This window comes from Leptodactylus fuscus, chromosome 1 (assembly GCF_031893055.1).
Source record: "Leptodactylus fuscus isolate aLepFus1 chromosome 1, aLepFus1.hap2, whole genome shotgun sequence".
NCBI classification, from domain to species: Eukaryota; Metazoa; Chordata; class Amphibia; order Anura; family Leptodactylidae; genus Leptodactylus; species Leptodactylus fuscus.
Window position 1 is genome coordinate 156954823 of NC_134265.1, and position 25395 is coordinate 156980217.

At 39.0% G+C, this 25395-nt stretch overlaps 1 protein-coding gene across 5 annotated transcripts in view; it reads right to left on the bottom strand.

The window, feature by feature from the left end:
* RFX3 (regulatory factor X3) overlaps window positions 1-25395 on the bottom strand; it is a 213599-nt gene that overhangs the window by 18862 nt on the left and 169342 nt on the right. For all 5 annotated transcript variants that reach the window (XM_075279001.1, XM_075278996.1, XM_075278982.1 and 2 more), the window contains 4 exons: window positions 18190-18371; window positions 15280-15399; window positions 12909-13030; window positions 6010-6122 (listed from right to left, as the gene is read on the bottom strand). In XM_075279001.1, the coding sequence (XP_075135102.1) occupies window positions 6010-6122; window positions 12909-13030; window positions 15280-15399; window positions 18190-18371 (537 nt within the window). The remainder of the gene's footprint in view (window positions 1-6009; window positions 6123-12908; window positions 13031-15279; window positions 15400-18189; window positions 18372-25395) is intronic.

Consider the following 25395-nt stretch of genomic DNA (forward strand, 5'->3'; position numbering starts at 1 on the left):
AGCATTCAGCTTTTGTTTGCAAATTTCCTGGTTCTATATACTTTATCTGTACACTTGCTACAGCCCTTTAGCTTTGTTGTTCCCTTACCCTTCCTGTGCCTTGCCTGTTTAGTTTCCTTGTTTTGCTCATCAATACCTACCACTGGTCTTGCCTGACTACGCTTAACAGCTATTGTTCTCTGTTATCTGCCACTACTAGTAATACTTGGTTTGTTTCATTTAGTACATCTCAGCCCACTGTTAGGGTTACTATAGAGAATCTGTTTTAGGTTCCAGTGAGGGGCGTCCTTGTAAGGAGGTTCCTCTGAGGCTAGGCAGGTTCAGTCAGGGAACCTGTTAGGGAAAGTTTCCCAATCTGTTTCTAACCGCTTTCCTGGATTTGCATCCAGCCATAACCAATCTAGGTCAGAGGTTGCAGGGATGTCGAGGACTCTCCTTGACCACGGATTTCCAGGAGCTCCAAGTCAGTGCCTCACAATTGGTCTGTTTCTCGAGGGAGGTCAGGACTTTGACGGATGCTCTCTTCCTTCAGAGGGTCCCTCTTGATCCTCTTGTCTATCTCCTGAACCTCCTCCCCCAGACACTTAGGGTGCTTTCACACAGAGCGAAATGGTGAGGAATTTGGTGTGGAATTTCAGCGCTGAAAAAAAGCCTCCCATTGACTTCAATGGGTTCCTTTTTCTGCTACAATTTTCCAATATTCTTTCTGTATCAATTCCTCAAAGTATCCTAGATTTCTGCTAGCTGTCAATTCACTCTACTTACTTCCATCATAAGACAGGAACCCTCATGGTTAAGTATTGGAAGAGTGTGAACCCTCCCTCTGGCTTTGAGCTCCTGGCCCGTATTAAGAATGTGAGGAGCCTTGAGTTCCTGACTGCTAGTCTCAATAATACTCTGGACGCCTTCTACTCCATCTGGTCCCCTTGGGACACGCATTGTACCTTACGTGGTCTCTAGGCCTAGTTCTCCCTTTTTATTCCTTCCCATCTCCCTCCCCCTTTCCTTTGTTCCTGTGTAGTTGTCTCCCCCCCCCCCCCCCCCCCCCCCCCCCGTTGCTCTTCTTTTTCTCTTTTGTTATGGTCAATTGTGTCTTTATTTATTTTGTATTTGGGTGGGATTTGGCAGTTAGCCTTTCCCCTAGTCTGTTGACTTTGGTTTATTTACCATTTACTCTGTTATGTAAAAATCTCTCAATAAAAACTACAGTTGAAAAGAAATATTGGTTTGAAACTGGACAACCCTTTTAAACAATTTTTGTGAATATTGTAGACATAAACTGAGTAGTTGTATTATTCTTGTCTGAAAACACTTCAGAAGTTTGATGATATACTCTATATTGGAAAAAAACCCATTTGAATATTTGCCTATATCCATCTCCCATTTTTTTCCAGGACTTCAAAGTGATAGATTTGAGAAAGTTATTTAGCAGTATTTTATATAATTCTGTCAAAGCTCCTTGTCTGAGTAGTATACGTAACATAGAGTGTAGTATAGAGTCAGAGCATATCTGGAAATCATACTCTTTTTGCAACTAGTTAAAGGGGCTCTATCACTAGGAAAAGTCATTTTTAACTAATCACACCTTTGCACAGCCCTTAGAAAGTCTATTTCACACCTACCTATAGTATGTAGATTGCCTCACTGGTTTCTGAATAAGTCCGTTTATACAGTCCTATGAAAAAGTTTGGGCACCCCTATTAATCTTAATCATTTTTAGTTCTAAATATTTTGGTATTTGCAACAGCCATTTCAGTTTGATATATCTAATAACTGATGGACACAGTAATATTTCAGGATTGAAATGAGGTTTATAGTACTAACAGAAAATGCACAATATGCATTAAACCAAAATTTGACCGCTGCAAAAGTATGGGCACCTCAACAGAAAAGTGACATTAATATTTAGTACATCCTCCTTTTGCAAAGATAACAGCCTCTAGTCGCTTCCTGTAGCTTTTAATCAGTTCCTGGATCCTGGATAAAGGTATTTTGGACAAACAATTCAAGTTCAGTTAAGTTAGATGGTCGCCGAGCATGGACAGCCCGCTTCAAATCATCCCACAGATGTTCAATGATATTCAGGTCTGGGGACTGGGATGGCCATTCCAGAACATTGTAATTGTTCCTCTGCATGAATGCCTGAGGATTTGGAGCGGTGTTTTGGATCATTGTCTTGCTGAAATATCCATCCCCGGCGTAACTTCAACTTCGTCACTGATTCTTGAACATTATTCTCAAGAATCTGCTGATACTGAGTGGAATCCATGCGACCCTCAACTTTAACAAGATTCCCGATGCCGGCATTGGCCACACAGCCCCAAAGCATGATGGAACCTCCACCAAATTTTACAGTGGGTAGCATGTGTTTTTCTTGGAATGCTGTTTCTTTTTGGACGCCATGCATAACGCCTTTTTTTATAACCAAACAACTCAATTTTTGTTTCCAAAATGAAGCTGCCTTGTCCAAATGTGCTTTTTCATACCTCAGGCAACTCTATTTGTGGCGTACGTGCAGAAACGGCTTCTTTCTCATCACTCTCCCATACAGCTTCTATTTGTGCAAAGTCCTATGAAAAAGTTTGGGCACCCCTATTAATCTTAATCATTTTTAGTTTAGTTATAGTTGACCGATGCACAGTGACACCATCTGCAGCAAGATGATGATGCTGCAGCTCTTTGGAGGTGGTCTGTGGATTGTCCTTGACTGTTCTCACCATTCTTCTTCTCTGCCTTTCTGATATTTTTCTTGGCCTGCCACTTCTGGTCTTAACAAGAACTGTCCCTGTGGTCTTCCATTTCCTTACTATGTTCCTCACAGTGGAAACTGACAGGTTAAATCTCTGAGACAACGTTTTGTATCCTTCCCCTGAACAACTATGTTGAACAATCTTTGTTTTCAGATCATTTGAGAGCAGGCTGTCCATGTTCGGCGACCATCAAACTTAACTGAACTTGAATTGTTTTGTAGAAAGAAATGGTCCAAAATACCTTCATCCAGGATCCAGGAACTGATTAAAAGCTACAGGAAGCGACTAGAGGCTGTTATCTTTGCAAAAGGAGGATGTACTAAATATTAATGTCACTTTTCTGTTGAGGTGCCCATATTTTTGCACCGGTCAAATTTTGGTTTAATGCATATTGCACATTTTCTGTTAGTACAATAAACCTCATTTCAATCCTGAAATATTACTGTGTCCATCAGTTATTAGATATATCAAACTGAAATGGCTGCTGCAAACACCAAAATATTTAGAACTAAAAATGATTAAGATTAATAGGGGTGCCCAAACTTTTTCATAGGACTGTATTCATATGCTAATTAGACTAGTGCACGATAGATGGTGCACACCTCTCTCTGCTGTTTTCTATGGGAGGCTGCTGCTGATGACTCGCTTCCTGTTTGCTTCACACACATAGAAGATAATGGGAGAGAGGACGCTGCTGGGAACTTCCTGAGCTGGCTGGAGGCTCATTAGCATATGAATAAAAACGGACTTATTCAGAGACCACTGAAGCAATCTGCATACTATAGGTAAGTGTGGAATAGCCTTTCTAAAGCCTATGCTAGGATGTGATTAGATAAAAATGACTTTTCCCAGTGATAGAGCCCCTTTAAATACAGATCTCAACTGTAGATACAAAGAGATGTTTGTCTTCCAAGCCACCTTCTACCTCGAAACTGTGTTAAATCACATGCAAACAAAAACATTCAAATGGAATTCTATATTTTTTTTTAAAAATACTCCTATGTCTAGTTATTACTGTGACATACTTATCTTGGTGCCTTCCTAGTTTTATTTTGATGCCCACTCGTCCACCTACTGTGTCTAGTATTAGTGTTCACACATGATCAGAGTCATTCCTGATATTTGTTCAGGCCAGCAAATAAGAAATGACGCACCAGAAGTGACTTCTCAAAGACACACAACATATTAGGTGGAAATTCTGAGAATTGAACCAAAAAACAGCAGGGGGTGCCATAACACTAATTGTTTTGTGTGACTTATTTATTATTGGAGTGCTCAAGCAGAAGCTTTGGTCGTTTTTTTTTGTTCTTTAGAGAGGACCTTTCATGTCCTCAGGCACATGTAGTGTAATACACAGCTAGAAAGCCGACAGAGCGCTGAATTCAGCATACTATCGGCTTTCGCGTTCTGTGCCCCCGCTGAAGAGCTATCGGTGTTGTTACCGTAGCTCTTCAGTGTCAGAAGGGTGTTTCTGACAGTCAGTCAGGAACGCTCTTCCTCACAGTAGTGTCTACTGTGCTGTACTGTGAGAGGGGGCGTTCCGGTGAGGAACGCCTCCCATACTCCTGATAGTACTCATCCATAGATGAGGACTGGGAGGGCGTTCCTCACCGCTCAGCATCTTCGCTTGGTGGTAAGGAACGTCCTCTCTCACAGTTCAGCGCAATAGACACTACTGTGAGAAGGGGCGTTCCTGACTGACTGTCAGAAACGCCCTTCTGACACTGAAGAGCTATGGTACCGGCACCGATAGCTCTTCACCGGGGCACAAAATGGGAAAGCCGATAGTGCACTGAATTCAGCGCACTCTTGGATTTCTAGTGGTGTATTACACAGTATGTGCCCCGAGGACGTTAAAGGTCCTCTTTAATTAAAAAATGTTTTGCATGATCTATCTTCTTTTTAACAACTTTTAATTATTAATCCTTTACAGTATTCTCACAAAATATCTTGGATTTGGACTAGAGAGATAATGAGGCAATATATACACTCCTTAAACTGCAACTCCCATTTTTTTCCTATTGTATCAGAGTGTTGGACCGTTTTTTTTTTAATACACTTTATTATCTAAATTCCTTTTTAATATAAAACAGGCTGAAATATTCTACTTAGAAACCCTCTAACTGAGCTGTTGCTAGGAAAATCCATAAACAGTTATATTGTAAATCTGCAAAGCAGAAGCATTTACCAAACGGGGGATGGTAACTTCAAACGGCTGTATCTTCGGATTTATACAACCAAGAATTAAAAACACAGTCGGGAATGTGATTTTATATGCAGCATGAACTGCCGCATACTAAAGGGGTTTTCTGGGCAAAAAATGTTAAAAAAAAAAAAAAAAAAAGTCTATTGGTGCTATTAATAGGTTAATAAATGTACCTAAATAATTTTTAGTGTGTTTTGATTGATTTCTGGGCGTCTCTGGGGGCCCCTAGTGTCTCCTACTTTTGTTTACATCCTTCTGCTTCTTACTATATAACTTCCTAACCATCTTAACCCCTCCTTCCTCACTCCCCCCTCCTATACACACCCTCCCTATCTATTTAGCTATCCTTCCTATCCTATTTATAAGGCTATTCCTACATGTTAGGCAGAAAAAAATGAGTTTAAATGATAGGATCCCTTTAAATGAGAATCTCAGCTTTCTTATGATGCCAGAAGCATTTTTCTAGGTGGTATAAAACCAAAGATAAAGCCACAAAGTGACCATCCCCCTTTTGGTAACTTGCTTAGTTACAGCTTTGTTAATGGGAATGTTACAAAAATGTTCACCCCCATCCCCGACACAATAGCAAAAAATTTTATTAAGTCATTGAAATGGGAGTAATTCTTTAAAATTGTACTACTGTATTTTGAGCAGCAATGTATTGGAGGAATTGTGATGTAAAGCAACTGGTACCTAAGGAGATAGAGGCCTAGTTTGTAACAATGTTACATTGTAGTAAAAACTTGCTCTTGTGTAAGAAAAATAATAAAAAGAACCAAAAAGTCCCCCAGTAAGATCCAGCAAAATGCCATGTTCTTATATTACCCCCAATAACTTGGACTCTCGAGACTCACTGGGGATCTTAAGAAGCATCAACAATTTAACAAGAATTATGAGCGCTAGAACGGAATAGCGAACGTCAATATGAGACTTTACTTAACCCTTCAGCTAAGGGCTACATATCCACCAGTAAACAAGACGCATAGCTTTATCTAGGAGTAAGTAAAGAGTAGGGAGGGAGTAGTTCTTCTTACACATACAGGGCAGCCTTACCTCACAGTGCTCCCGATAAAGAGTCTGCAGTGACTTGATATCTTCAAAGGTTGTACCATCTGGCAGGGAAGATATTTCAACTTCTGCAAACTCTGGAAGTGCTCTAGACGCATCTGTTGCCATAACAACATAATGGAAGAAAGATATTGTGGATGGTGCCAATTACAGCTTCATTAGAAAAATATTTAAGAAGCATAGCAAGACAGACATTGTGAAAGGTCACATTACTTAATGAACACAGGCTGGCAAGATTTTATTTTTATTCTTTTATTAATGTTGTTACAAAAAAATAGATAATATTTTTAAACAAATGCTGGGATAATAAGAGATGTGTATAAATTAAAACATGTTCAAATACATCTTTCTTCTGTATATAGCTAATTGTACATAGCAGACGACTAGAACATATGGAATATACAAGGCTAATCTATACACATAACTGCCATAGCTTAAGTTGATGATGAAATCTATTCAATACAATGTATGCCGCAGACATAACTGAATATTTCTGCCCTCTAATAAGGGGAGTCTGTCAGCCCCAAATTGCATATAAACACTGTACCTTGCAAGGCTTAATATAAGGTTAAAACTACAGTTTATTTTATTTAACACCTCCGCTCCATTGCTGAGATAATCTGACTTTTAAAAATATGTACTAAATGAACTTAAAAGGGTTTTAGGGTAATGTAATCTGCAGTTTGGGCACCGGACAGCCTTCAGACTACCGCCTCTAATGCCCTCCGAGGTCTGCCCACCACAGGATGAAGGACAACCCTCTGTCCTTGCTTGTCTTTCCGAAAGTCTTTGGTAAGTGCAGTATAAGATACTGAGCATGCCCAGTGATTTAACAGTGCACCCTGAAATGCAGTCAATGCTACTAGTACAATGCTTTTGGAAAGAAGAGCGAGCACAGAGGGCTGGCCTTTATCCTGTGGTGGATGGACATTAGAGGGAACTAGGGGTAGTAATCTGCAGCACTGACCGAAGCCCAAACTGCACATTATACTCTCCTAAAGACACTTCAGTTCATTTACATATTTATAAAAGTCAGAATATCTCAGCAACGGAGAGGCGATTTGCAATAAAAAAAGGCAGTTTGGATAACTTTATCTCAAGCCCTGCAAGGTACTGTTTTATCTTTCTATGCCGTTTTGAGCTGACAGACTCACTGCATCTGCATCAATGTATAAACATAGCATTGTAGCCAATGCAAGGTACAGTGCAGCAATACAGCCTTTATCTACCATGTTATATGATTTACTAACTAGACTATTATATACATTTGACTAGTAACTGTTTCACTGGTCAACTGATGGTGTCTGATTTTTAGGTTATCGCATACTTATAGTTTGTTACTGCATATGAACATATAGACATTTCAGCTTTGTCCATAATAGTCTATGAAAACAATGCAACTACTAGTACAGACGTTTTATACTATATCTGGCCGGTTGACTTATGCTATCTTAGCTGAGGGCAGTACCTACTAGTGGAAAGGAAGGTGAGCTTTATAGTATATAGGTTTATTTGATTTTAGAGTAAGCCCTGACATTACTCCTAGGAGGGACAATGAGAGTCCTGCTGACTCCAACCACACGTGGTGACTGACAGTCTTTTTTTAGACACACACTGAAACGATCAGGAATCATGCGTGGGTTGGGTAAGCAGGAATCTCATTGTCTCTCCTAAGGGCCCGTTCACACATAGTAAACGGGCGTGTATTTTGGCAAAATACACGTTTAAAAAATACACGTGTAAAAATAAGACTCCCATTAACTTCAATGACATTTTACACGTGTATTTTGACATGTATTTTGACGTGTATTTTTACACGTGTAAAAAAATGTAATTGAAGTCAATGGGAGGGAGCCTTCACACGGAGTTTACACTCCGCTCATTTAGATGCGTAAACACGTGTCAAAGTGACCGCTGTGAAACACAATCCTATAGACTTCAATGTGTGCCGGTTTTACGCGCACTACACATTGAAATCAATGGGAGGCTTTTAAAGGGATTCTACCATTACGAGCGCAGGCTCGTAACTTCTAGGCGTCGGGCCTTGAGCAGAGCAGACTGCGTAGGCTCACAGGCCATGGGAAAATGGCCGCTAACAATACTGTGCAAGTGGCCATTTTCCCATGGCCTGTGAGCCTACGCAGTCTCTTCTGCTCAAGGCCCGATGCCTAGAAGTTACGAGCCTGCGCCAGAAGAAGACATTGAAGATGACACTGTGGACGAAGAAGGAGGCGGCGCTGGAGACAATTCTCTGGCAGCGGTGGGGACACCACATCGCTGCGAGAGAACTCATTAGCATACCGGTAAAAACTGGTATTTCTAAGGAACGGTGCAGCGGAGACCATGTCTAAAGGTAAGAGACAGATAGGCTTTCTAAAGGCTATTTCAACGTCTTATCCACAAAAAAAAGGTTTTAATGGTAGAATCCCTTTAAACCCATTGATTTCAATGTTTTGCGCATGTAAGAGCGGCACACATTGAAGTCTATGGGATTGTGTTTTACAGCGGTCACTTTGACACGTGTTTACGCGTCTGAATGAGCGGAGCGTAAACTCCGTGTGAAGGCTCCCAGAGTCTTATTTTTACACGTGTATTTTGCCAAAATATATGCGCGTTTACTCCATGTGAACGGGCCCTAACAGTCCTCTCAGGATTTAATGTGGTTTTACTGTTAAATTCTGCCTCAAATCATATCAACCTACAGTATATATCTCAGAAGTCATCTACTCGCCCAAAATCATATCCTCTTTCACATAGGTCAGAGATCACTTGATATATTTGCTTTACAGCTTACATTTTTATATGTAATATGTAAAATAATGTTTTAAGACTTTAGGACAAAATTTATAAATTGCAAGAGTGGCAATGGCATCAATAAAAACAAACACATGAACGTATGCCTTATTTTAGGTGCATCCATTAAGAGTGCTTTAACTAACTAAGGACCATTGACTGAACTGACCGTTGGATTGATCATCTCATCTGTTTTCACCGTGCTACTACATACAGCAGCAGCATTCACAGGGAAGACCCTAAAAGGCCACATGTGGCATTAACCCCTTTGATGACCCATCAACAGTGATCATGGCATTTTGGTGGTTAAACTGAGGGGGCATGTTAGGGTCTTATCACAGCTGGGGGCACAACCTAAAATTTGCCGGAGCATTGCCAAAGCATCTGCATTGTAAAAACCTATAGTAGGATTAAAAAATAATTTTAAAAGTTTACAAAAGTTTTAACCAAAAAATGCACATTTTTTTTCCCATAAATAATTTTTATTTAGCAAAAGTTTTTTTTTGTCTTTTTTAAACACATATGTGGAAGGCTAGGTTCACACCTGAGTCTGCTTGAAATATATGGAGAGAAAAGTTCTGCAAACAGGATTTTTCTCTCCACATTTTTCGGGTGGAAACCCAGTGGACCCCATTATAATCTAAGGGGTCTGCGGGTAACCACTTTTTTAAGCGAATTGGGTTTCCGTTTTTTGGGTCCCCAAGCTGATCTGAATGCAGGTATGAACCTAATGTAATAATGTTAGCACAACATTTAAACCACACGGTGATAAAAAAAAAAAATGCAAAAAAATGGCAGAGCTGCTGTTGCACCCATTAAAATTTTAAAAAAGTGTCTATTGTACTGCTAAGAATAAAGAGCATGTTCAATCAACTAATTCGACAGAAAATTTTTAAAGTTATGGCTTTTGAAATATTGCCATAAACAATTTTTCTCTAATAAAAATGTGATCATTGTGCAAAAGCAGTAAAACAAAAAAACAAAACAAAACACATATTTGTTATTGTTAATCGTAAAAGCCCTTAGAAAAAAGCTATCAAACTACTTATGATACACAGTAAAAGGTGGTACATTTATATGTATCTCAAAACTATGACATATAAAAATACTAATCTTTGTACGGCTAAGTCAGCAGCATATTATTAAATGTTATTAGAGTTCTGATGCTCAGTCAGATGCATTTTCTAAATGGTAGCAATGGCTATTGTAGGAATTCCACAATCATGGCCATCAAACACCTAACAAAAACATAGTGTAATTGTTAATGCTATTGTGTTCAAGCAATGTTCTGTTCACCCTAATACTATAATTATTCTCATGGATTGAAGATTTATAAAATCTTGTCTGCAAGAGTAAAGAACTGAAATATTATGTCAGCAGTATCTCCGTTGTCACTGTTACATTAGGATATAAACACTAGGATTCCCCTTATCATTCTTCTAGCTCCCTGCAGACTGACACAAATTTAAGACTCAGAGTCTATGAACTCAAGGTTCGACAAGGATGGAGAACTAAAAAAGGTATGAAGAGGACCAAAGAATGACACGGTAGGTGGTAAGTGACGGAAGACGCGAGAAAGTCAACAGCTATAGGAAGATAAAAGTGCAAAGGCATGCAGTACATTCACAGACTAGACGGTTTCTAAAAATGAGAAACAGAAAAATGCACAGAATAAAAAGGATAGTGTGCTTGAAAATTGTAGAATAAGGGGATTCACAGTGACATGGGATTTCCACATGCCAAACTCTTTAACTACAGGGATGCTTAGAACATTGGTGATGAGGTTAGGCCTCCAAAATACTACATAACAACATCAACAGAACATGTCGAAAAAAAAATATATATACCGTATATACTCGAGTATAAGCCAAATTTTTCAGCACAGTTTTTGTGCCGAAAAAGCCCCCCTCGGCTTATACTTTAAGGGACGGGGGAAGGGGGGGGGCTCCATGACCAGCAACAATATCAATGTATAGAATCTCCCATAAAATAGTGAAAAAAAGAAGCTTTAAAAAAAATACAAAAATAAAAGTTCTAAATCCCTCCTTTCCCTAGAATACATATAAAAGTAGAAAATGAATGTAAAACACATACACATTAGGTATCCCTGTGTCTGAAAGTGCCCGGTCTACTGAATATAGGGGATCTGCAGTGCTCCTGCACTGCAGATACCCTATATTCAGCCAGACTGAATTCCAAGTGGGGAAAAAAAAAACAGTCCTCAAGCTCGGGGAAGGGGCAGACAGACAACCAAAACAACCCCTCCCCTTCCTCAGCATCTACTGCACCCAAAAACACCAACCATTTTAATTTTTGAATTTTTCCAGTAGCTGCTGCATTTCCCCCTACGGCTTATACTTGAGTCAATGTTTTCCCAGTTTTTTGTGGTAAAATTAGGGGCCTCGGCTTATAATCGGGTCGGCTTATACTCGAGTATATACGGTATATAATATATATATATATATATATATTATATAATATATATATATATATATATATATATATATATATATATATTTATTTATTGTTTTTATTTAAATGGGGGTTCCATCTCAATAACTTGGCACCTTCCCACGGGATGGGGAAAAACTTGTAGATTGGTGGTAATCCAATTATTTGATTATTTTTGGTATTTTTCTCCACAATCTGAATGGGGTAGTGTTCAGGTAGAGAGACCCCCCTTCTAGTCTATCTATCATATATCTGGGATCTATGATCTATGATGTTTTCTACAAAAGTGTGATGATTTATTAGATAAGTACCTATCTTTTCACATCCCACAGTTATTAGACTATTGGTAAAGTACATAGACTGCCTATAATCTGTCTGTAGAGCTACAGATTGCAGTAAGGCCAGGTGCAGATGACCATGGCCGTGTTCAGTGTGCTATCTGTATATTTCACGGATAGCACACTGACCCATTCATTTCAATGGGCCCGTACACCTGACTGTGAATTTCACGGTGCCCTGTGTGGGCAGACATTCCAGGCCGCAAAATATAGAACAGGTCCTGTTCCTGTCCTATTTTTCACTCCTTGCTTCTGTGGCTCCTATGCATTTAATGAAAGGAGCTGAGGAAGCACAGCATGTGCATGGGCAGCACAGGGGGACATCCTCGTGTCCCCCGTGTGCCGCCCGTGCTTTTAATTCGCGACTGGCTGGTTGCAGCATAGTAGTCAGCAACCGGCCTAACTCAATTATGAACATAAACCTTCCTTCTCCACTTATCAGGCTGTTTTCCTCCTCCTGCCCATTGCTCAGACGTACTTCTAATAGCACCAATATTCATACTCACATTCATGCTTTTGCCCTAAGAAATGTATTTATGCTATTCATTTATGAAAATCTTTCTTCATAAATTGATGCACTCTGTAATTATTCAGGATAACCATTTCTTTGAGTCAAACAACAAGCTGGCTGCAATAAGTCTGAATTAGTGCCTATGTGAACAGTGCTGTCTAATGATGGGCCATTAATGTTAAAGTAATAATTAAAATAATAAATTAAATAGTTACTTGTAACATGAAATCTGTATTATCAACTCGTGTAAGGAATACGTTGAGTTTTGACATAAACAAAACTCTAGATTGACGGTCATACATTCAAATTTCACCTTGTATTATAGCTCTAAAATATGGCATACACTAGCATACACCCTAATACACCCTATAATAGAGAAATAGACCACATTGTAGTAGGCGGTCGTGGTATTCAGGAAGGCAGAGCGCCAGTTCAAGTTGGTGAGAGCAAAAAGGATAGGAGAAGTAAGTACAGGGGGATGCCACGGAGGACCCAGACAGGAGAGCTGCCTCAAAAGTCCAGGAGACCAGTGCCAAATTCAATGAGATTCGATGAGTGAGGAATCAGAGCAGCCGGGACATATATATATATATATATATATATATATATATATATATATATATATATATATATATATATATATCCGGCAGTTCCACTGAAGGAGGTGCTTTATGGTCAAGACCATAAATCTTCTGGAAGACTGCACAATATAGTAGCACATAAAATAGAGTGTGTAGAGAGGTGACATGACTTTTTCTATTATTGTGTACTTCTGGATTTCAGGTTCTTACCTAAGAACTGTTGGTGGTGTTGACTTTGAGCAATGACAGTTTGCTCTACTGATGCACCAGTCTGAGCTCCACTTCCAGCAAATCCATCCCCCACTCCATCCACCTTCTGCATAGGCTTGTACCTATTAGAAAAAAAAAAAGTTTTTTTTACCTTCATTCACTTCAAAACATACAGGAAACAATTAAAGGGGTTTATAGGTGTAATCAAATTTTATTGAAATTTTTTTTTACAAGAAATAAGAAACAAACAAATCAAGCCAATAATGAGGATAGGAGAACCCCAAGATGAATAGGCTTGGAAAGGTGAAAAAAAAAGACAACCCCCCCCCCCAAACATCCTCGCCTGTCCCCATCATTCAGTCTACAATCAAGAGATGCCTTCATGAACGTAAATCCAGAAGATGCAATCTACTGGTATCTCTCAAGACCAGTAAGCACAGTTCAGAAAACAACTATATAAGGGTGCATTCACACTACGTTTCCTGAAGCTTATTCTGAACGTAAAACACGTTCAGAATAAGCGGCGTATAAAGCAGCTCCATTCATTTCTATGGGAGCCGGCATGCGAGCGCTCCCCATAGAAATGAATGGGCTGCTTCTGTCACTCCGAGCAGTCCCATTGAAGTGAATGGGAAGTGCCGGCGTGTACGGCAAGCTCTGCTCATGCCGAGCCGTATACGCCGGCACTTCCCATTCACTTCAATGGGACTGCTCGCAGTGACAGAAGCAGCCCATTCATTTCTATGGGGAGCGCTCGCATGCCGGCTCCCATAGAAATGAATGGAGCTGCTTTATACGCCGCTTATTCTGAACGTGTTTTATGTTCAGAATAAGCTTCAGGAAACGTAGTGTGAATGCACCCTAAGAGTTCTGATTCTGTAACAAATGTCTATAGACAGACTGTACAGAGAAGGAAAGGAAGGGCTCATATCCTGAAGTATACTACATCATCTATCAAATGGGTTAGACACCGTGTTATCGCATGGGCATATTCAGCTGCCAAAGGAAAAGGGTCACTGGTGAGTACTAATGGTGTGACTGTGGATAGAATTAATCCTGGTGCTCATGGTGGGAAATCTACTTCCTTCTGGTCAAGTCCACTGAAAAGATTAGTTCACTTAGTTCATTATTTCTCTGCCTCTGGAATACTGCAGAAAAGTCATTGGAATCTGTAGATCTAGCTTGTTATACAAAGTCACTGCTAGGTCCGTATTCAGTGTATTAAAGAGATAATCCCTTTGGCCACAAACTAGCAGTGTCATGGTGAACTCTGCAAAGCTAATATTTTAATTGTCAACTTTAAAATCTCATAGCATGTAAATCCTTTCAGGTAGGGCCTTCTATCCCACCCAACATTCCAGTGGTCATTGATAGTATTGTACTTGTTATGTATGTTTTGTGTATTGTATTGTACCTCTTCAGTACACCATACCGATGCTATGACTAAGGGACTTTTAGTTCTGAAACGCGTCAGTAGCGGTTTTTAATCACCATTTCTATTATGTTTTTCCCTACTTCTTTACTTCTGTAATTATTTTTCAATTTTTACTACAAATATGGAATAAAAGTTAAATTTTATAGAAGCTGGGATGTTATGCGGATCCTTTTTATCAATACTACAATTCCTTATGGCTTTGTTTAGTCCCAGAGCGTGGATCGTGCACCCCGAAGCTTCCAAGTAATATTGGTGAGTTTTAGCCAAAACTTTTGTATTTTTTGGCTGACTGCACATGCCTAGAAGGTTGAAGCCGAGCGTCGGAAGAAGACGCGGAGAGAGGTGTTCCAGACTAAGATAGAGGCGTTGCTGGAGATTTCTCTTGCATCATTGGGAAGCCTCCAGTGCTGTTTGAGCAATCCAGAAATCCCCATTATTCTTAGGATCCAACTGATCACACATATACAATACATTTATGGTATCCAGTTCAATAAAAGACTATGAGTAGAAATCACAGACCAGTCTGCCATTCTACATATTCTTCTAAAGAAAAATATATGATTGAAGCAGTGTTCTCTTAATTCCCTTTAGGTGTTATCTTCTGTTGATGACACATTAACAGCAATATCACAAAATCACTTACCACATTACGAAAAAACAATCTAAGGCTATGTTCACTTATGTACTGGAGACTCGGTTGCAGTGTCCACCAAAAATCAGAAGACTTTTCAGTTTCAGTTTAAAAATGACCCCATAAGAGGCAATAGGGCCCTTCGGGCTCTGTGTGTAACCGCTGTTTACTGTTCTGCCTCTCTGTTGTTTGGGCCCCTTGATAGCCCCCAACAATAGGAAAGCAATGCTAGTGTGAACCTAGCGCAAATCTATACTTGGCCAGTCACTGGCATTTATGGTACCCCGAGCTGTGCCAATACACACCTTTGTTTCTGCTGCATGGGTTGCTGTCGCATAGCCATATATTGCATGTCCTCTTGTAACCTATTAAGAGGGGAATCTGGCTTGACACGAATTCCATAGTAGTGGTATTTTGAGTTACCCCTTTTAGGAAAAAAAAAAAAGAGGGAAATAAATTAGTAGAAAATAAGCATAGCACATAAATAAGCAGAAAGGTCTAGAATATTAACTTATATTGTATAAGAATGTACAGTAAATGAACATGCTATACAGCTTATAAGTTGTTGCCAATGGATTTGGCAGTGCACTGTGGTAGTTTTGCCTTAATGCACTACCTGCTGGTAGCAACAGCTAAATGCTTCTTCTAGAAGGAGATTGTCTATTCCTGCATCTACCTCTGACCTTGAAGGAATGGATTAATTAGACAGCCTGACAAAACAACCCATCACAGCATCTAAACCCTTTCCTTGAAGTCTTCTTTCATGCGTTTCCATCGAATATGATGGAAATAATAAGATAATCAACATCTGATGTTGCTGTATATACTTCACTATTAATTGTGGGGGGACAACAAGCCATTATCAATATAGATACGGTATATATATATGTGAAGATACTTGACGCGTGACATAAACTGTTAGATAATGTATTACAGATAATTCTAATTATACAGAGCAAGAGATGGAAGAATTCTTCGAATCTTCAAACAAATGCTGACTGTCAGAATGAAAGCCTATTAAATTAGCTAGGTAATTAGAATTACCTGAGCCCAGGATTGTATTTATGTAACAAGAATATGGGAACTTTATCTTACTACAAATGAACCACGCCAGCCCTGAGTGATGTTACATAAGGCGGTTGTAGGCGGTGTTTAAATCTTCGTATGGAGCTAGTAATATGCTATTTATATAAGTAAATGATGTATTCAAGTCATCTCAGCTTGTTTATGATATAAAGAGCTTAATTTATAAATGTGTGAAAATAAAACTAATAAGGAATGAAATCAGTAATATCATTATTACATTAAACGAAGCATGTTATAGATTTCAGGTGCCTAGTACATAGGTTCATAGGATATCTGCAAGAAAAGGTGGATTCCAAAAATCACGTGTTGCATTGACTCTTACTGAACTCATTACTGTGAAAATATTAAGTAAAGCAGTGTTCACATCTGGGACAGATCTGGAGTTTCTGTTGCAGATTTTGTCACATTTGATGGAAAGAAATGGCACTGTAAGCAGTAACAATACCGAAGTAAACTAAGCCCCAAAACACACAGTCCTTTCAATGTATATAGCAATCACCGTCTATTTTTTCCTAAACCCACAAACAAAATCGGAGCTCAAGATTAAGGAGGTGTTCACACTACCGTTAGTGAACGTCAATAGTGTCCGTAGCTATTGTTCGTTACAAGATTTTAGCAATGGACACTAGCTGAACCATCAGTAATCCGTTAAAATTTCCATTCATTTCAGTAGGATTTATTTATTTTTATTTATTTTTTTATGTAGATTGTGAGCTCCATATAGGGATCACAATGTACTTTTTTTTTTCTTTTTCCCCTATCAGTATGCCTTTTTGTAGAATGGGAGGAAATCCACACAAACACGGGGAGAACATACAAACTCCTTGCAGATGTTGTTCATGGTGGGATTTGAACCCAGGACTCCAGTGCTGCAAGGCTACAGTGCTAACCACTGAGCCACCATGTTACCCCAATAGGATTTTATATTGTGTCCGTTAGTGTCTGATAACACACAATCCATCAGAAGTTTGTTTTTTTCCCAGCGGACAAAAAATCCTACATGCAGGACTTTTGTGTCCGTTTGAAAAAACAGATTCTTGAGGGACAGCAAGTGTCCGTTATTTTTTTTTAACATTAAAGTCTATGGGCAACAGACTTATAATGGACAATAACCAATAGTCATCAGTTAGGGTATGTTCACACGGTGGAAAATGGATTCCGCGTGTGAACATACCGCACAGCTAGCCACGACGGAGTGCCGATGCAGTGCAGCGACATCCCATCGCAGCATTCCACTCCGGATTAGGCCCTAATGAATGGGCCTAACTGGGAGGGAGTTTCGCGCCGCAGACGCTGCGGCTGAGTCAGCTGGGAATCCGCAGCATGATAGGGCATGTCACTTCTTTTTTCCGCTACTAGCTAACGGAAAAAAGAAGCGAGTGACTCCCATTGAAGTCAATAGGAGCCGTTTTTGGCAGCAAATTTTATGTCTGTTGTTTTCTGCGCATGCTCAGTAAGCAGAAACAAAACAAAAAAAACGGACACTAACTGACACTAACTGATGCTAATTGACACTAACTGATGCTAGTGTGTCCATTTTTTTTAACTGATCCATTAAATGGATCAGTTAAAAAAAGGACACATTAACATCAGTTAGTGTCCGTTAATGTCTTATGATTGGTGTACGTTTTTTTTTTTTTTTTTTTTAATGGACACCTTCATAACGGAATCCAATGGTAGTATGAACCCTGCCTAAGGCTATTATCTGTTAGAGTGTGTATAAAGTACATTATAAGGAAATGGAGCCTGACACTTAGGATCTCAAACATATTGGTGTACATGTTTGCATGGTATATCCTATATATACATTGCAATTTTATAATAGCTCAACAAAGGTGTGAGTGGTCCATATATATCTTACCTTACACAAATAGACCTGTATCCAACACCCCAGTTTTTAACTACCGCATGCAGTTATGCTGGGTGTTCATGTTCCCATCACAAATATGCTGCACTATGGCCTAACATAATATTAAATTACATTATTTTCGGAAACATTTAACTCATTATTTTTATGGCTATCAACATGTTTTACATTTCCATCTATCCGAAGCTCCTCTACAATATTCAGCACTGCTGGCTTTCAAATATTTATCACCAAGTAAAGTCTATTTTTTCCCCATACGAACCTGGTTCCCAGTCTTCTCGTTCGAAGTCCCATGAATATGGAGCGGATAAGTTTTCCAAAGGATGCAGCATTGACTGGATCGAGTTTGTGCTCCTGACAGTGCCTAAGGTAATGATTGTATAGGGTACTTCTGGGGAGACTAACTCCTTCAGCAGTCTCATAGTTATCCAACAGCCACTGGAGCTAGGACAGAACAAAGGTATACTTGTCATTAACATAAATATATTCCTGAATGTGAGCACTAGCTCAAACATACTGAAATCTAGTCCACTCAATGACAAAATTACTTATATTACAAGACATATAAACACTGTTGTGAAAAGCTCTCTAAATAATAAAGAAGGCATAATACAGTTACTCAATAAACTTAGCTAAGAGAGCGCTAATATGAGTAATAAAACAGCTAATAGTAGCATTTCATCTTTTTCGTGATCACGCAAGTCCAGCCATTGAATTAGAAAGATGCCAGAAAGTGCAATTGGTTCATTGTAAAACAGCTGGAGATCGGCAATTCAATCTCTCTGCTCCAGTTACCAGCCGGTGCTTCCAATTTCCCCTATAGGCATTACTTTTCTAATTGTACCCACTAGACAACGGCTTCTACTTACATCGCTGGATTAGTAAGTAACAGTTTACTCCACTTTGGCTTAACTTTTATGCATTTGGTTTCTTTGATACAAAATAAATACAAAACCATTTAGATTTTTTAACACACTAAAAGGGGTTACGCCACATAGCATGTTTATTCTCAGTCAATAGGATAACAGGTACATAGTTTAACATTGGAATCTGACCCTGAGACCCCAACAATCCTTAGACCCCTGTTGTGAATTTAGTGAAGCCAGGTGCTGTACTTCGACTTTCTTCAGAATTCCCACTTGAATGGGAGATCAGATTTGTCCAATCTAGCAGGAGCATGCCTACATTCAGTCCACCTGCATTCAGGTGTGTGTTCTCGGGATCGGTGGGGGTCTCAGCAGTCAAACCCCCACAGATCAGCTGTTTGTCCTCTATCCTCTGTCCATCAAGATCAACCAAGGGATGGGAATGGCTGAAGTGAAGAATGAAGGAAGCAAAAGATTCTATACATTTACATAAGACTCAATGCTATTTTCTGTCAGGCAGAAAAAATGTGCTTTAGGTTTTTGAAGCAGATTTTAAACTTTTATTAGGCAGTTGCCCCACAATGCAGAAAAGCAGCTTTTTTTGTAGCAGATTTTGTTTTGTTTAGACTACAATGAATACAAAAGAAATGGGAAATATATAGGACGTTCTTATACTTCTCCCTTCTACTCATATACTCCTGGCTTTGGCTCAAAAAAAACGCAGCAAAATCTGCAACAAAAAAAGCCGCGTTTCCGCAAAAACATTGCTTTTTTTGTTGCAGATTTTGATGCACTTTTTTTTGGGACAAAGTCAATAATGGCTTCAAAAGGAATGAGAAATATCTAGTAAGCTCTTATACTTTTACCTTCTGCTCAATCCACTCCTGAGCTCAAAAAACCGCAACAAAATATGCTTAAAAAAGCTGCAGTTCTGCAATGTAGGGCCTTAGCCTGAGGCTGGGGCCCCTCGGGGCATAAATGCTGCAATCTGCCTGCGGCACAAACAGTGCAGGAAAAATCGCGGCGTTTTACCGTCAAGGCAAAATGGATAGGATTCTAGTGAATCCCATCACCATTTTGCGGTAAAAAACGCGGTGCGGTTTTGGAAATTGCAGTATGTCAATTATACCTAATAATAATAATACATTTTATTTATATAGCGCCAACATATTCCGCAGCACTGTACAATTTATACGGTTCAGATACAGACATACATAACAAAGAACGTCATTTCACACAATGGGACTGAGGGCCCTGCTCAAAAGAGCTTAAGGCGATGTGATATATGATAATATTAAATAGATATATAAAATAAATAAATAAATAAAATATTCAAATAACCTCCCCCTTTCCCTAGAACATATATAAATGCAACAAAAAAAAAAAAAAAAAAAAAAAAAAAAAGTGTTGGGGTTCTGGCTAATCCCATCCGCACATTGCAGAAAAAAAATAAATAATCTGCAGCAGAAATTCTGCGATGTAAAAAATGCAAGCATTTTTGTAAATCGCAGCATGTCAAATTCCTACGGAAATGCTGGCGTTTTCCGTACAGGTATAATAGAAGCAAAAAGTCTGCAGAGTAAAACTCTGTAGAGTTCTTGTGAAACACGCTGCTGAAAAAAAAACACAACGTGCTTCCCTCGTGGTTTTTTCCACAGTGTTTTTGGCTTCGGCTTGCTACAAGGGGATTTAGCCAAAAGGAGGTCCTTAGGCTGATTTTTTCATTTTGGTGACTCTCTTTGAAGGGGTCGGCCACTTTAAGACCAATGTTGAGAGTCCAATGTTATTGTTTGTATAATAAAATTTTTACAATTTTCCAATATTTCCAAAACACCTGTGTGTAGATCACATGACCATGAACCATATATTACTTAGACTGACATTTATTTACTGTGAGTAAGCAAAAAGAATGAAAGCAAGCAGATCTAGAAAACCGCAAGCAATTGATACAGAAAGTATATTGGAAAATTGTACAACTTTTTATTATACAAACAATAACATTGGTCTCTCAATATTGGCCTGAAAGTGGCTGACCCCTTTAAGCTCAATAATAACACTGAATGCAAAAATAAAATAGTAGCAAACTTTACTAATTGTTGGGGGCGGTTAGAATTTTATCATTTACCTTTACATCTAAGATCTGAAACAGTATGGTTTCTTATCTCCCAACTTTTTGGACAGTCAAAGAGGGACTCTAACCACTGCATTCACACGATTGAAGCAAAATATGCAAATAAATGTAAGAGCTTAAACACAACCGAGTTTCAGGTGTGAAACTCAGCCCTTGTGTTGGCTGGATTTACCTGCCTAAATGCTGGGGAGGTACTCCTAGGAGAGTAAGGCCGGGTTCACACGATGTCTTTTGGCACGTAATGTACCACGTAGACGCCGCGGGAGCTTTTGCGGGCCATATACGTTCCCATTGTTTTCAATGGGAGCCGGTAGCGTATACATGGCGCTATTTTGCGGCCTCCGCAAAATCACAGCCGCAAAATAGCGCCGCATATACGGTACCGGCTCCCATTGAAAACAATGAGAGCGTATACGGCCTGCAAAAGATCCCGCGGCGTCTACGTGGCACATTACGTGCCAAAAGACATTGTGTGAACCCGGCCTAAGGCAGCTTTCACACGGGGCAAAATGGCTCGAGTTCTGGTGCGACTCCACCCGTAATTCACGCGGTGTCCGCGCAAATTCGATGCGGTATTGCTGCAAAAATCTGCGTGTTTAAAAAGCCTCTCAATTCTATAGGGATTCTGCGCGGATTCTGGTAGCAAGCCGAGCCATTTTGCCCTGCGTGAAAGCTCCCTTAGTAAGAAAGAGCAAGTTATACTTGCGTCCTCAGTCCCTTCTCCTAGTTTTCTATAGTACAGGACTGTATGTCTCAGGGAGGAATGGATTCCCAATATCATAGATAACTATAATGCTAGAAATCTTTCTCCTGGCAAACTGTTCAGGCAGGTAAATACCGCCAACAAGCAGACCAAGTTTCAAGCGATGACCCCATGTAGCGAGCTGGAGCCGAAGAATGCATAAACGCGTAAATTGCAGCATAGACACTGCAGAAAGAACAGCAGTATTTTTCAGTCACTGCAATGCGGAAAAACACGCGCAACAGACATGCTGCCATTTCTAAAACCATTGCGGTTTTGGAAATCGCAGCATCTCAATTATAACTACGAAAACGCTGAAGTAGAAAGTTACCTCTGCAGACTTTCTGTGAAAAGTGCTGCGGGAAAAAACACGTTGCTTTGCCGCCCTGGTTTTCCTACAGTGATTTTTTGTATTAGCCTCAAACACCATTTTTAAATAAAAGAATTTCTGCTGCTGATTTTCTTTCCTACAATGTGTGGACGGGATTATCCAGAATCCCATCTACTTTGAATGTACTGTAAAATGCAACATTTTTTGCCAGAGCAATAACGCTGCAATTTCGCAACGTGAGTTGTGTATAAGTTTTTACATTTATTTGCATATGTATTGTAGGTTTTTAGTAAAATATTAGCACTCACTAACAATATCTGAATATTGACAACTTAAGGTATTTCCAATATCAAGAAGAAGGACATTTAAGAACTGAAAAGGGACAAAAGGACTCAATAGGGACTGTCCCTCCAAAAAAAGAACAATTGGGAAGTATGCTGTTGCCTCTTCATTCTCTGAAAATCGGTAAGGTTCCAGAGGTGATACCCCCATTATCATATAGTGATGGCATATTACCATGATATAGTATCGATGGCAATACCCCCTTACTTACTGAATTATTTGATCTCAGAATAAAAGTATTATTTATGATTGTGAATGCTACTAAATGGGGATGTCATTTTAATCTGAAATGGCTTCTTGGTGCAAGGAAAATCTGATACAATGGCAAATAAAAGAAAGAAGTCCACGCATAAATTTCAGCAATTTTTTAAAAAAATATTATGCATGTTACATTATTGATTTCTGTGCTTCCTATATGCTGGAAACACAGTATTTTTATTTGTTTTCTTTAGACTACCTATGCTATCAGCCCATACCCTGGACAGGATTTCTAAAGGCAATTAAATATTACAGAAGTATAACAGATAAGAGGGTCTATCAAGAAAGGTGATGCAATGACAAAATCCTCCCTGAAAGCTGAAGGAAAATCAATTCTAAAATAGAAAAAATAATATAATTTTTCTTCAGCTATAGAACAGTTCTGGTCCCAGGTGTACAAGACTGGAGCACAAAAGAGTAGAATTTCAGGATTAAAGAATCCTGGCTATTGCATTTAGATTTTGTGTTCTTTTCCACAAAAAACACAATACAGGTTAGACTTGATATTAATATGGCAAAGAGCTTCACTAGGGTGAAAGACAGAACAGACAGGCTGCTTTTCCATTACTCATTGGTATTCTTCTTGCTGAAACACGGGGGACTGAAGTACTTTAAAAAGGTTCTTAGAATAGAGACATTTAAAATCCCTGAATCTAACTAGCATTTAAGAACCAATACAGCAATTTTCTTCCATTGTTTATTGGTAGTACAAGCAACCAGCTGTTTTCCATAGTAGACTGAGTAAAGGGTATATAAGTTACTTATGAACACTAAACCTAGGAAGCAATGATGAATTATAAAAATAAACAAGAAATATAGGTTTCTCTCTCAATGTCCAGTGACACAGTCCAATAGATATCCTACAGAGAATCCTTCTGATCTGATCCATTTTCAGTTGGATGGCAGGGGCTTAGCAAAGTGGCAGGGCTTAACCATCTTTTGTCCTCCTGCAGACGGAGCAGAGGATCTCCTGTTCCAGCCAGTTGTCAGATCCAGGGCAATGATGGTTAGGCAGTTTTGACATTTAGAGAATATTTCTTCATATATTTCAGAACTTTCATTGCATTATGAAACCAAATACTACCAAGGGAAAGGAGAAGGGAGGAAATGCTGGGATATTTATGTATTTTCTGTGTTTAGTCTACCTTTAAAGGGGAGGTCAAGGTGGGTGTTTTTTAAGTCTAGGTTTGTGCTTTTTCTCACAAAGGTGTATATAAATTGTGAATTGAGTCACACAAATAAATTAGTAATGCATACTGTGCTCTGTGGGCCCAAGGGTTGCTCTGGAGTAAAAACTAGTAAAGAACCACGGTAGACAAGCCAGCCCGTCACAGCTAACACAATTAGAGCCTCTGCATTTCTGACTGTTGAACTGTTGAAGTAGAGGCTAACTATGCCTCCCCTATATGCAACCCTAACCCACCTGGTTTGACGTGGGACAGAAGGTAGTGCTTCTACAATAGCACCTATACTAAGTCAAAGTATTATTATTATTATTATTATTATTATTATTACTGGATCCATGGCAATCCAGACAGCCCCGGACTTCATCCACTCCATTCTAGTATTTACAGAAGAAAAACACAGACACACAGATTTGCCTGGAAGGTCCTAAAGAGGCACAACATCCCAAGAATCAATTAGATATATCTTATTAGCCTGAAGGCACAGGTAAGAATACAAGTAAGGGTCCTCAATAATGAGCAAGTCAAATGTATGCATATTGTATGTATTCCTGACACTAGGTTCACACTAGTAACACTGGTAACCTGTGAATGGGGTATAATGAAGTCCCTAGGATTTACTGGAGCCTTATGTACCATACCAATGTACCATACCACCCATTGATTGTACCAATTTATTACCAATAACCTGTAGCATCACTGACAAAGGACAGATACTTGGTTTTAGCCAGAAGGCCCAAGTGCATCCTGGAGTGTGAAATAGATTTGAAAATTCGACATCTCTTAGTGTGGCAAATATGCAAAAAAAAAATGCTATACCATACAAAAACAATACATTCATCGATTTGTTTTCTACATGTTGTACATCATTTTACAAATATATTCATGTTTTATCATATCTGAAGGGTGATAATCTTTGTGTATGTCATGTAGTTCTATAAACCCTGCTTTCAGAATGTGAACATGCCAAGAAAAAGATGCCGTGAATTGTAATTAAAATATTAAACTAATATGAATTCTAATCTTGATGGCAAAATATTTCTCATGCATGAGAATGAATGATTACAAAAACAGCAATGTTTCTGTCAGCGCTGAGTGCTTTATAAATGACACATAATAACATTTCTCAAGGCTTGTTGGAATTATATGAGCATTTCAATTCACTTTTCAGCAAGTGTATTGTTCTTTCAGAGTATGATGAACAAAATATCAAGCATTTGAACTATTAACCTACGTCTACGGTTTGCAGACTGTTATTTATTACGTATCATAAAAGCAAATGTGATGGTGAGATTACGGACAATTGTATTCTGTGACCTTTGCATGTTGTCCATGTTAATTAGACGACACATACATTTTAAGAGGTGAACGGTGCCTTGACTACCTCAATCAGGTTTGAAAGACTAAGCTTCACTATATAATGAATGGATGACATGCTATTCCTAATTAGACACTACTAATGAGGTACACTATATTTGTGACAGGATCTGGTCTTGTTAAAATTCCCAGCATGAAAGCCAGTATATTATATAGAACAATTACATATGAGAAACCTGGAATATTACTGTATGTATCACTATCTGCAAGGGACCAAGTTTTTTAAGTGTAGGGCCT